This window comes from Aulonocara stuartgranti (genome assembly GCF_965226115.1).
Source record: "Aulonocara stuartgranti genome assembly, chromosome: 9".
In the NCBI taxonomy this organism is placed as follows: Eukaryota; Metazoa; Chordata; class Actinopteri; order Cichliformes; family Cichlidae; genus Aulonocara; species Aulonocara stuartgranti.
Window position 1 is genome coordinate 36108250 of NC_138960.1, and position 11531 is coordinate 36119780.

Consider the following 11531-nt stretch of genomic DNA (forward strand, 5'->3'; position numbering starts at 1 on the left):
AAAGTAAATATTAAATGTTGTGTTTTTGTTGAATGTTTATAAAACGTAATTTGTATCAATTTTTGTTTTTTCTTTAAAGTTGTAAGAATATGCTGACCTAGTTTTGTTACGTAACTTTGTAATTCCTTTTATTGGAAAAGGTTTTGGAAAGTGATTGGTTCATTGGCTCATGGACCCGCCCATTAATCAGGGGATTAAGAGCACCTGGAGGGGTGTGGTGAGGATGGTTTTTTGTTTGCCAAATGTCTGATGGGAGGACGGGAGGGTTAGAAAATGATTTTTTTGACCACTTTTGAAGTTGTTAAAGCAAATTAAGGTAACTTTCGTTTAATTTTAAGTTGTAAGAAGTTATTTGGTTGATTTTTGTTTATAATTTTGCACGAAATAAACGGCATATGATTTTTAAACAATGGAGTCAGAAGTGCGCTCTAAAACAAACCTCCTGTTGCCACCCACGGCCTTTTCTGGGACTTTGTTGGTGTTTGGAAGATAAAAGGCCGTGACATTAACCAATCAGCTGCAGTCTGATCTGTAGTTTCCTGTTAGCATGTAAAGCTTAGACTGAACAGTATAATCTACGTTACAGACGCTGACTTTGTTCTGATGAGCTGCCAACCACAGTCAAAGAGACGTGTGGGCACTGAGACGAGGATCTTACATGTTTGCAAGATTTCTTGCAGGAGCTCAAAGTATCAGGTACTATATAGTATCAGCTGTATATACCTGTAGTACTGTGTATATACCGTATATACAGTATTTTACATGCAGAGCACCTCGAAGCGTCCTTAGATATTAATTTAAAACATTCTCGTACAGACTGGTTTTTATTTTGATCATAAACAGCTTCAAACATCACAGATGGAAACAGGCTGGTGTCCTGCACGTGCTCCAGGGATGACTGGACAATCCATGTTCACATCCTTCCTGATGAAAACGGACCTTTCAAAATAAAAGTTTGACCACAACTGTAAGGAGATCTCTGGTTCTGTGAGAGCACCTGAACACTTACAGAGTTTAGAACAGGGGTGGGCAACTCCAGGCCTCGAGGGCCGGTGTCCCTGCAGGTTTTAGATGTCCTTGAACCAACACAGCTGATTTAAATGGCTAAATTAGCTCCTCCCCATGTCCTGAAGTTCTCCAGAGGCCTGGCAACGAACGAATCATGTGATTCAAGTGTGTTGACCCGAGATGAGATCTAAAACCTGCAGAACACCGACCCTTGGCCTGAAATTGCCCACCCCTGGTTCAGAACCATGATGGGTGCAGCAGTTAGCCATGTTGGCGTCCTTACGCGAGGTTCTCTCTGATGTGGAAACTAAAGGAGTAAAGATGTTGGTAAACATTAGCTGATGTTTGTTGCTGCTTGATGAAAATAACAAGAACTGTTCAGCAGGATCATCATTCCACTGTATCCTGAAGTATAAGATCATACAGGATTGACTGCATGTTTTCGTTCCACCGTAATCCTGTAAGGTGAACACTGTGGATCCAGACTAAAGCTTAGATCCACTCCAGCTCCCCCATCAGTCCTGCCTGAAGGTTACAACATCTCTGTTTTACAGTTGATTCAAAGGAAATCTGTAAGTGTTGCTGGATTCAGTGACTTCAGTTCCAGGAGCCCAAAGAATGGCAGCTGATTACCAAGTAAAGTACTGGTCACATCAACACTGCATTGTTACCGTACTCTGTGTAGTTGTTAATAGTTCCACATGTTTTGGTTAAACGCTGTGTAGCATCGAACACTGAGAGAAGCTAAGCTTTGTCTAACTGTAATCTGAATGTTTTAGCAAAGTAATGCAGTATTTACTGCAGTATTTACTGCAGTATTTTGGTCCATGTTAGGTGTCACTGTTGGTTTGACGCCTGTTACCCAGGTCACGTGACTCAGATTGTTCCAGAGGCTCCATCGTTCTCTGCAGCCCCTCCAGCTTCCTCATCCTGTGGGCTGTGCTGTGTGCAGCAGAGCTCTCTCCCAGTCAGTGCCACAAACACAGACTATTCATCTAGAACAGGTGGAGAGATGTGTAAGCGTTCTTTACGTTAAATACAACCTTCGTTTTCATTTTATTCTAACAGTAATTTAGATCAGTGCTAACTGAAAACCAAGAGTGTATAAAACCACCAGGAGCATCTCCAGATGTGCTAAAATACTTTGGGGATTATAGGGAACCTGAGTTGTCCTCGTCCAGCTGCTCGTCCCACACAGCAGAGCTGTTCAGCAGTGACGCCTCCTCCTGTCCTGGTGGGATCGTTAGTCCATCCTCCAACATGCGGTCCAGACCTGCTCGGAGTCCAGCAGACGCCAAAGATATGAATGACATCAGGCCGTCCTCCCCCAGTGAGTGAAGGACATCCTGGTACGTGTTACTGTAATCCAGACATTGCACCAAAGTCCTCCTACTCTGTAAATACATCTGAATTTATTTTGGATTTCAGGTGTGTTTCCGATCAGTATCAGATCTAACCACGCAGTCAGGTAATAATGTGCAAACGACTGACCTCTGAAGGTGGCAGGGAGGAAACTCGCTCTCCCTGTTCCTCAAACATGATCTGCGCTGCGTGACAACGACACAGCTGTACAGAACACTGACGAGTTCATTTCATTCATTCTTATTCATTCTGTATCACAGCCAATCAGATGAACCAGATTTTAAAAAAAAAAACACAAAACAAACAAACGGTCAGGACAAATTTCTTTCAGGTACATAAACTATGAAGTAGTCAACAAAAAACCAAGTGCAATATGCACGACACAGACTCAGAGATGGAGCGAGCTTAACGGGCTCTTTCTCCTGTCAATCACAACAACTCTGTTATTATTTCATTAGCTGTCGTTTATTTGCCAAAGTCAGTTGTTGTTAACAGGGCTGCTGATCATTGCTTGTTAGAGCTGCATGCACAGCTTTGAGAACAGTGTTTAATAAGTGTTCATATTTATTTGGGACTTAGTTCTACCTCCTGGCTGTAGCTCAGGCGGTAGAGCAGGTCATCTGCTGATCGGACGGTTGGTGGTTCGATTCCTGGCTCCAACAGTCTGCATGCCTATAATGTAGAATGAGTCCATTTAGAAACAACTTAAAGTCTAATGCATTAAGGCAGTGATGGATTTACTGACAGTTTGAAGAGGATCACAGATGAACCTCAGCAGCTTCCATATCACAGCTTATGGACACTCAGCACAAAGCTGTTATTTTTCGTGTCTATTGTGCAGAACAAGAGTTTTCAGCACTTTCTGACAGTAGCTGACAGCAAACACAGAGAACCTGTTAAAAACTCAGCCGAGTGAGACGTCGTGTTTCAGTCGCTGTGGACACTGGTCATGAGGGGTTTCCTCGGCATCACTGTGCATCACACACAGGTGACTGAATCTGTGAGAAATCTGGAGCTACATGTGACCGATACAGACAAACGATTCGTGACAATGCTGCCAGCGTGTGGAGAGCTTCCCCACTGAGCAGGTGAGGAACATGATGATGATGATGATGGTGATCAGAGCTCTGGCACGTCTTCACCTCGGATGATCTGACGCAGTAGCGGCTGCTATGGCAAACACAGAGATGGCTGTCAGAGACCATCTCCTTCTCTTTGAAAGTTATCTAAGCTGCACACAAGCACAACATTCAAAGACGTGTTTGAAGCTGCTGCTGTGATCACAGGTGGACTTCAGCCCCGAGACAAGTGGAGGCAGTTCTCCAGTGTGAACATCTGATCAGCAGGAGCTATTGTTCACAGCACCGAGCGGATGCTGCTGAGGGAGATGCCGGACGTCTGGAAGCCTTTCAGCGAAGCAACAGATTTGAGAAAATAGTTTTGATCCGTGATGTCCCTCAGTCACCACATGGAGAAGCTGAAGCCGCCGTCTGTTTCCTGAATGGCCTGGTCAGGAGTCTCCAAGCATCTTTGAACACAAGATTCTTGGAATCTTTATCCGTGTCCGAATGGATCACTGCCCCCTCAGATCCAGTGACCTCACAGCAGCTGCTTTGGATCCTGGATCCTGTCGGGACATAAAGACAGGTGACACAAACCTTAAAGGTAAAGACTGAATTTAGTGGGAGTTTTTCGTCTAAAATTGTAATAAAGGCTCTTTGCTGTTGTTAATTTGTTTGGTCAGATCATCTGCAAAGTCAGAGTAACCTGTGACTCCTGGTGATGATGGAGGACTCTGCTGCTTCCTGTAAGAGGCAGAGGAAGGATGTCGATCCTGCTGATGCACCGAGCGCCTCTGGGTCTTCCTGCACTACTCCATGTGGCCACCGCAGTTTGGCAGCTCTGCATGGAGAGCTGCAGTGGAGCGAGTTCAGCTATGGTGGCATCATTTTACAAATGACTGACAGACTGCAATGCAGAACAGTTAGTGCACATTCCTGTTCATTGTGTGTGTGTGTGTGTGTGTGTGTGTGTGTGTGTGTGTGTGTGTGTGTGTGTGTGTGTGTGTGTGTGTGTGTGTGTGTGCGCGTGTGTTACTCACACAAACACACAGAGAGCAGACGACACAGAGGACACGCTAATCACGCTGCAGTAAATTTACTGCGATGGCTGTTTGCTCTGTACAGTCTCCCGTCTGAACAGGAAGTTCTGGTTTTTCATTGAATGTTCATTCTGTGACTCTTCTTGCAGCTGAGCTGAGCTGTACATTACTGAGGTGCAATTTCAGGATCACTTTGTGTATATTCTGCAAGTTCCTCAGGTGTTGAGATAAACGCAGATTTCAAAAAGAACACATGGTCTGTTATTTACATTTAACATATAACTGCAACATTGTTTAAAAAAAAGACTTGAACGGACTTGAAATTCAAAGATTCGGACTCGACTCTGACTTGAGGATAAAGACTTGAGACTTGGTCCCACCTCTGGAGCAACACATGGAAGATTAAATTAAATGATAAAACAGTTACAAACTGTGTTGCTGAATAATTGATGTTCATAAAAAATGAGCTCATTCCAAAGCTACCAAACACTGAGGATGAAACGGGTAAACCTTCACCTTCTCGGAGCAGCCCTCCACTCCACCAACGTCACAACACTGCAGCTGTTTGAGGCCTGAAACTGAACGTGTGTTTTTAGAGGACCTGTTATGATGGAAAATATCGAATGATTGCTCGAGACTTTTTACAATTAACCATGTTACTGATTTTGTTAAACATCCTGTAATCGTGCTCTAACAAGTTTAAAAATCATATACACTTTAAGGACACATTAGATAAAGTTGAGTTGAGCAGTTTTATAGTATAACGTGCATCTGTCTGCCCAGCATGTGTTAGAGCTCTGTAACTGAGTATTTCACCGTATTAGCTTGTGATTGGTGTCTATGTGGACCAGGGAGAGACGGCCTCGCTCCGAGTAGCTTCTTCTCACAGCACAGCCTGGTTCTACAATCTGTGAGAAGATCCCTGCAGCATCATGTCGATGCATGGAGGCCATCATTGTCCCCCTCTGAACACAGACACCAAATATCGCTGAACCATTGGATGGGTTTGATTTCTGATAGCTGACATGATGTGCTGTATGTTCCTCTCACAGACAAGTCAGAGCCATGCAACAGTCTGAGGATGTGCTGAGAGAGTGGAACGTTCACAGGTGTGTGATGGTGTTCAAAACGGCGCGCACCATCAACCACGCACTTTCAGCGTTTATCTGAAGAGTGACACTTTATTAGGAACACAGCACTCGAGTCCTGTGGAAGTGCCGGTTTGCAGATGTGCTGTTGTCAGGTTGGTATCACTGAGGCTGCAGGGACCTGTGTAAGCTGTGCCCCCCCACTCGATCCTCAGAGGGTTTGTAATGTGCTCCCCACCAGCTGCTCTGTGCAGGATGAGCGGAGCCAGCAGGGAGGCGTGTCTGTGCTCCTCTCCTGCTGTGGAGGAGCTGCTCGGGGTTTGTTTCTGCTTCATCGCTGTGTGGTCATGTGACCAGCTGAGCAGGGCCCTATTTCAGGAAGCCGGTTTAGAAAATTCAGAGTGAAAAACGATACTCAGGGTTGAGTAACCCCGAACTGTCCAACTCGGAATATTCTGTTTCAGAAAGGCTGATAACAAGTAGTTCAGTCAACGCGGAGTTGCTTTAACCCCAAGTTAAACGCGCACACGAGGATACATAAAGCCCTGATTAGTGGAGCACAGATTAAGCGAGTCACCATGGAGACGGAGGGAAAGAAGGCGCGGTCAATGTATCTTACAGCGCTTGAGGCCGAAATTCTGATGGCAGCATATGCCGATAACATGCAAATTCCGCGGAAAAAAAGTAACACAGCCTCAGCTGCAAAAGAAAGAGAGCATGCATGGCAAAACATAGCCGACAGAGTCAATGCGTGAGTGTTAATTTAAACATTGATCGAGGGATTTCCACCCATTTAACACGTTATTTTATTATATTTTATTTTATTTGTTATTTTATACATTTTATTTTGTGATGTGATGTGAGCGCAGGTGCAACCCAACAGGCCCCAAACGTTCCTGGCAGCAAGTAAAAATGAAATATAAAAATATAGTCCAAACAGGTAAGGTGTAATTGTATTATGAGCCATAGTGCTTGGTCTGTTTGTCCCATGTAAATCAATTGCAGTTAGAGGCTACATTAATTTCCCCTCTGTAAGCACTTATTGAAATTATCTGAGCACATTACAAGTACATATTTGCTTACTCTGTATGCTCAAATGTGGCCCGTTATAGCCAACAGAAAAAGAAGCGGAGGCCTGAAAAACAGGTGGGGGTCCTCCACCACCACCACTCACAGAGGCTGAGCACTTGGCTTCCACATTTGTGATAATGTTGGCAGCATCACATATGATCTTCACAGTGCAGAGAACACAATTAGCATCCATTACTATAATGAAATAATTTGTTAGTTTGAAATGCTACAGGGAACTATGTACCTGTACATTAATGCTGTGGAAAGACTTCCTGTTCACATTGCTCCTGATTGGAATGTGAGTGCCATCTGTACAGCCAATCACGCCTGGGAACCGTGAGAATAAATGTAAAATTTACGTAGTAGTTCAAGTATCACCACATCATGAATTAAGTTTTGGTCATCCTGATACCTGCAATTTTGTGGCATCCCTCTTTGATAAATCTTGTGGGTCTATGACCGGGGAACACCACAAACGAGTACAGGAGACGTTTCAGTGCAACTGTAACATTCCTGACTGCCCGACAGACGGTAGCCTTGGAAACGTGCTCAGCGTCACCAATATTATACAGAAAGCTCCCGTTTGCAAAAAACCGAAGTGCAATACAAATAATATGTAATGAACTGAGAGAATGTCCGCGATGTGTCACATGAGCAATATTAGGCCTGAGGATGTTATTCAAATAAATTATAGATTGTGCTGAAAAACGGTAACGTTCACACAGGAAATCATCAGGAAATGATAAAATGTCCAAACGTGCTCTGATCACTCTCTCCCGGCGGAGAGCTCTGCGGAGAATTTGGGCTTCAACATCTACTGGCTCTTCAAGGAAGGAGCACGCCATGTCTGACACTTCCTACAGTCAGGTTTCTGACAAAGAGGCGGAGACAGTCAGGGTTAGTTGAAGTAAACCTGCTAGGGGGCAATTAGATAAGCATGATGCTATGCCGTCCGACAGGTCTGCTGTGATTTCCACAGAAAGACCTCCCCCAGTTTCAGGTTACACTCACTTCTTTGGAAGCTGAAATCAAAGTTCAGAGACAAACTCAGTGTGAACACATCACAGCTCCTCACATTGAGAGAGCAGCAGCCCTGAAGCCCGTCTGACAGGCACCAGCGAGTGGAAGCGCTCCTTTCTCTGTCATCGTTTCGAGCTGAAAGGTGAGTGTGTCTGCCGTTTCTACCTGAAGCTCCTCGTCAGGCTCTGGCTTGGCCTTTGAGGGCGAGCGCCACAGAAGGTTTCCTTCCTGCGAGCCTGACGTCTGCTCTCTAGTATTTAGTATTTATTTATTTATTGTCATTGTCAAGAACAATGAAATTGCGTTTGGGGCTTCCATACAACCCAGAAAAAAGAAGAAAATAATAAATACCCCTTAAAACCCAAGTGTACATATTTAACCCAGTGTGACTCCAATGCAATAAGACAATCCTTAGCAATAATGTTCGTAGAAATTCAGACAAAGACCTGAGAAACATGACAAAATACAACAATGCAACCCATTCAATATTATTGTACTGTGAGATATGATATCAGATATGATAGTTATCTATTTAAGAAGAGGGGGGGGGGGGCAGGAGGGGGAAGAGAATAAAGATATGATGCACCAATGCAGACCAGTTCATTGCTATTAAGAAGTTGGATATGGTTATTGTCCGTGAGAGGGGGGCAGAGAGTTCAGGAGCCTCACAGCCTGTGGATACAGGCTGTTAATCGACATCGCTGGTGTCGATTAAAAGCAGCTGGAGGCCATCTTTGTAAACCTGCTGAGAACATCTGCAGGGTTTGCTCCTTCTTTCACACTTCATCATCAGCCAGCTGTGTGTGATCGCTTTGTCTTTAATCTGAGATCAGGTTCAAACCAGTTTGAGCTGCAGTGGCAGGAAACAGCTGAGGGCGGGGCATGCTGACATTCCCGACTCCTGATTGGTGTCGGGGGTGTCCACTGCTTCTGCGTTTTGTTTGTTTTGTGCAGGCCGAGTAAACGAGAACAGCCTGTGAAAGATAAGTCGTGTGCGAGTTGAGGCACCTTTAGGCTCCGCCTTGCTGGCGTCTGCTTTTTGAAGATCTCTGTGAGTTTGGGACTGACGGCCGTGGACGGGATTTAAAGTTCCTTCCATCCATCCTGTATCCCAGCTGACCCACAGCCGAACTGGGTGATGATCCTGACCAGTTTAAAGAACATTAATGCAAACTGACCACACAGAACACGTTACCATCACATACACATCATACAGACTCTGTATGAACCCATGTTGTTCGTGCAGCAACAGGAAGTAGTTTTTATTGCAGAGTTCATAGAGGTCATGCTTGAATATTTGTGTTCGTTTGGGGAGGCCTTTTGCTCCTCCCCTTTCACAAAGGATGCTCCAGTGTGTCCTCTGCTAAAGGAAGTAAAGGAAGCACTGAAGTGCCTTTAGTCCATAACATGTGGAGAATTCAGACAGCGCTGATGAGGGCAGATACTTCCAGGTCACGCCTCCTTCCTGAACTAAACCCCGCCTCTTTCTGTGCCTCTGTCATAGTCGTCCATGTGTTTGTGGTGCACTGATTTATTACTGGAGATGTTTGCTAACACTGACTGTGTTTCACGTCGGCGCTCTCACAGTGTAAAGCTGGATCTGCGTCATCGCTTTACACCCGCGTGCGCTCATTACCCATGATGCATCAGAGTCTGATCACAGTGTTTTCTGATGCTAGCAGGAAGCCGAGATGACGGAGCCGGACCTCGTCAACATCCTGGAAGACATAACAGATGAGGAATTCAAGACCTTCAAGTGGAACCTGAAGAAGGAGCGGTTTAGAGACATCGAGCCCATCAAAGTGACCCGGCTGTCGACGGCGGAGCGGTGCGACGCCGTGGATCTGATGGTGCAGAAGTATGACATGGACGGAGCCGTGCAGGTGATGGAGAGCATCTTTAAGAAGATCAACAGGAACGACCTGGTGAAGAAGCTGCGAAAGGTCATGGGTCAACCTGCAGGTCAGTGAGGCTGTGGGCAGGCGTGCACTTCCTTTAACCTGTTTGAGCGTTTGACATTCAGGTGACATCATCAGGGTCAGAGCAGCGTCACGCTGTGACAGGACGTGCAAACAGGAAGTGTGTGCAGAGTGTCTCTCTCCCTTTTAAGGTGCATTCAGAGCAAACAGCTGATGGAAGGAGCCGCCCGAGTCGGAGCTGCTGGATTGGATGTTCTCAGGAACTCTGAGGCTCCCGTGGTCGGAGGTCTTCGGCTTCACGCCGAGGCTCCCGTGGTCGGAGGTCTTCGGCTTCACGCCGAGGCTCCCGTGGTCGGAGGTCTTCGGCCTCACTCTGACCTCGGCATTAATCCGTCCTCCTCTCTCTCACAGGTCTTCCAGGTCCCGATCTGCCAAAGACCGCCGCCGACTCCTCGGCAGAGGAGAAGTTGGCGGCCGTTCGCTCTCAGTTTATCGACAGAGTGTCCGAACCCGTCCTGAGGAAGCTGCTGGATAAACTCCTGGAGCGCCGCGTCATCATCGATGATGAAATGGATTTAGGCGGAGTGAGGAGCAGGGCGGATAAAGCCCGACAGGTGATCGACGTGGTGCGCAAAAAAGGATCCCAGGGCAGCTCGGCTCTGATCGCCGCTCTCTGCGAGGTGGATCCGTGCCTTTCACGGGAGCTGCAGCTGATGTGACGCACTGCCAGATGTTCAGCACTCACAGGAGAGCAAATTAGGAATCATCTGTAACACCCAGAAGCAGCTGATACAGTTCAATGTTTAATCCTCCAATCCACTTACAGAAACACGAGCGCGAGGCTCATCTATTTGGTTTGGTTTTCACATCAAAGATTTTCACAGAGACGATTTTCTATGCGTCTTTATACAAACAAAGATGTTCAAACAGCAGAACATGTCAGAGTTTCAGCAGGTTTCAGGACTAAAGTGTCCCAGAAACAAGGCTTTGAGTCAAACCTGAACAGTCGGCTCTGTGACAACCTTCAGGATGGATGGAAACCAAGATCTCTGACTTCCAGTCTGAGAACAAAACAATCAGGAAAATGACTTTATTTGTAGAATTTTCATCGGACACTGATGTTAACGAGAAGTTTATTAGATTTTATGGGAACATTTTAGAGCTGATTAGAATAAAAGTCCAACAGATTAATGAGGATTTTGGCTGTTTTCATGTTGTTGAAGTCAAACATGTCAGAGAGCAGAGGGTCAGAGTTTCATGTTTCTTTCTGTAACTCTGATCAACGTGAAAATAAAAGATGAGTTTCCTGTCACTGTGTCTGCTTCAGTCTGTAAAGTAACCTTGAACATATTCAGTAACTGACAATCATTAGTGTGGATCATTGTGGGTTTCCACAAATGGATTTGTTACAGGCAGGAAGCTCTAATCTGTCCATCTTCATCTGTACGGGGCGATTGTGGCTCAAGAGTTGGGAGTTCGTCTTGTAATCGGAAGGTTGCCGATTCGAGCCTCCGCTCGGACAGTCTCGGTCGTTGTGTCCTTGGGCAAGACACTTCACCTGCCGCCTACTGGTGTTGGCCAGAGGGGCCGATGATATGGCAGCCTCGCCTCTGTCAGTCTGTCCCAGGGCAGCTGTGGCTACACCTGTAGCTGCCTCCACCAGTGTGTGAATGTGAGAGTGAATGAATAGTGGAATTGTAAAGTGCTTTGAGGGGTCCCGAAAAGCGCTATATAAATGCAATCCATCATTATTATTATCATTATTATCTTCTACGTCAGAGAATAAAGACAAAAGATTCAGTTCAAAATGTCCTACCAGGAGCAGACGTAGTCCTGGGGCACTTCCACAGGAGTCAAAACCACCAAACCCCCTAAATTAGAACGTTATAGTTGTGCTGATTGTTTAACACTGATGAGCTACAGAGTGGACTACAGCTCTTTGCTGATCCCTCCCATGTGACG

The 11531-nt window shown here is 45.7% G+C and overlaps 1 protein-coding gene and 1 long non-coding RNA gene across 3 annotated transcripts; both read left to right on the forward strand.

The window, feature by feature from the left end:
* Positions 1-258: 258 nt before the first annotated feature.
* LOC309714416 lies at positions 259-1633 on the forward strand. Its single transcript, XR_014278923.1, has 3 exons — positions 259-316; positions 587-696; positions 1563-1633. It is a non-coding gene; the product is annotated as an uncharacterized lncRNA (long non-coding RNA).
* A 6007-nt stretch (positions 1634-7640) lies between these two features.
* LOC309714404 (uncharacterized protein) lies at positions 7641-10881 on the forward strand. 2 transcript variants are annotated; one of them, XM_082546857.1, is made up of 3 exons: positions 7641-7792; positions 9330-9612; positions 9981-10881. In XM_082546857.1, the coding sequence occupies exons 2-3, from the start codon at positions 9342-9344 to the stop codon at positions 10286-10288; spliced, it is 579 nt and encodes a 192-aa protein (XP_082402983.1). In that variant the 5' UTR covers positions 7641-7792; positions 9330-9341; the 3' UTR covers positions 10289-10881. The 2 variants fall into 2 exon arrangements, with proteins under 2 accessions (XP_082402983.1, XP_082402982.1); XM_082546856.1 differs by having other exon boundaries at positions 9333-9612.
* Positions 10882-11531: the final 650 nt, after the last annotated feature.

Coding starts and splice junctions, on each gene's coding strand:
- LOC309714404 (XM_082546857.1), top strand. CDS start 9,342: ATGACGGAGCCGGACCTCGTCAACATCCTGGAAGACATAACAGATGAG. Junction 9,613..9,980: donor GGTCATGGGTCAACCTGCAG/GTCAGTGAGGCT, acceptor TCTCTCTCACAG/GTCTTCCAGGTCCCGATCTG.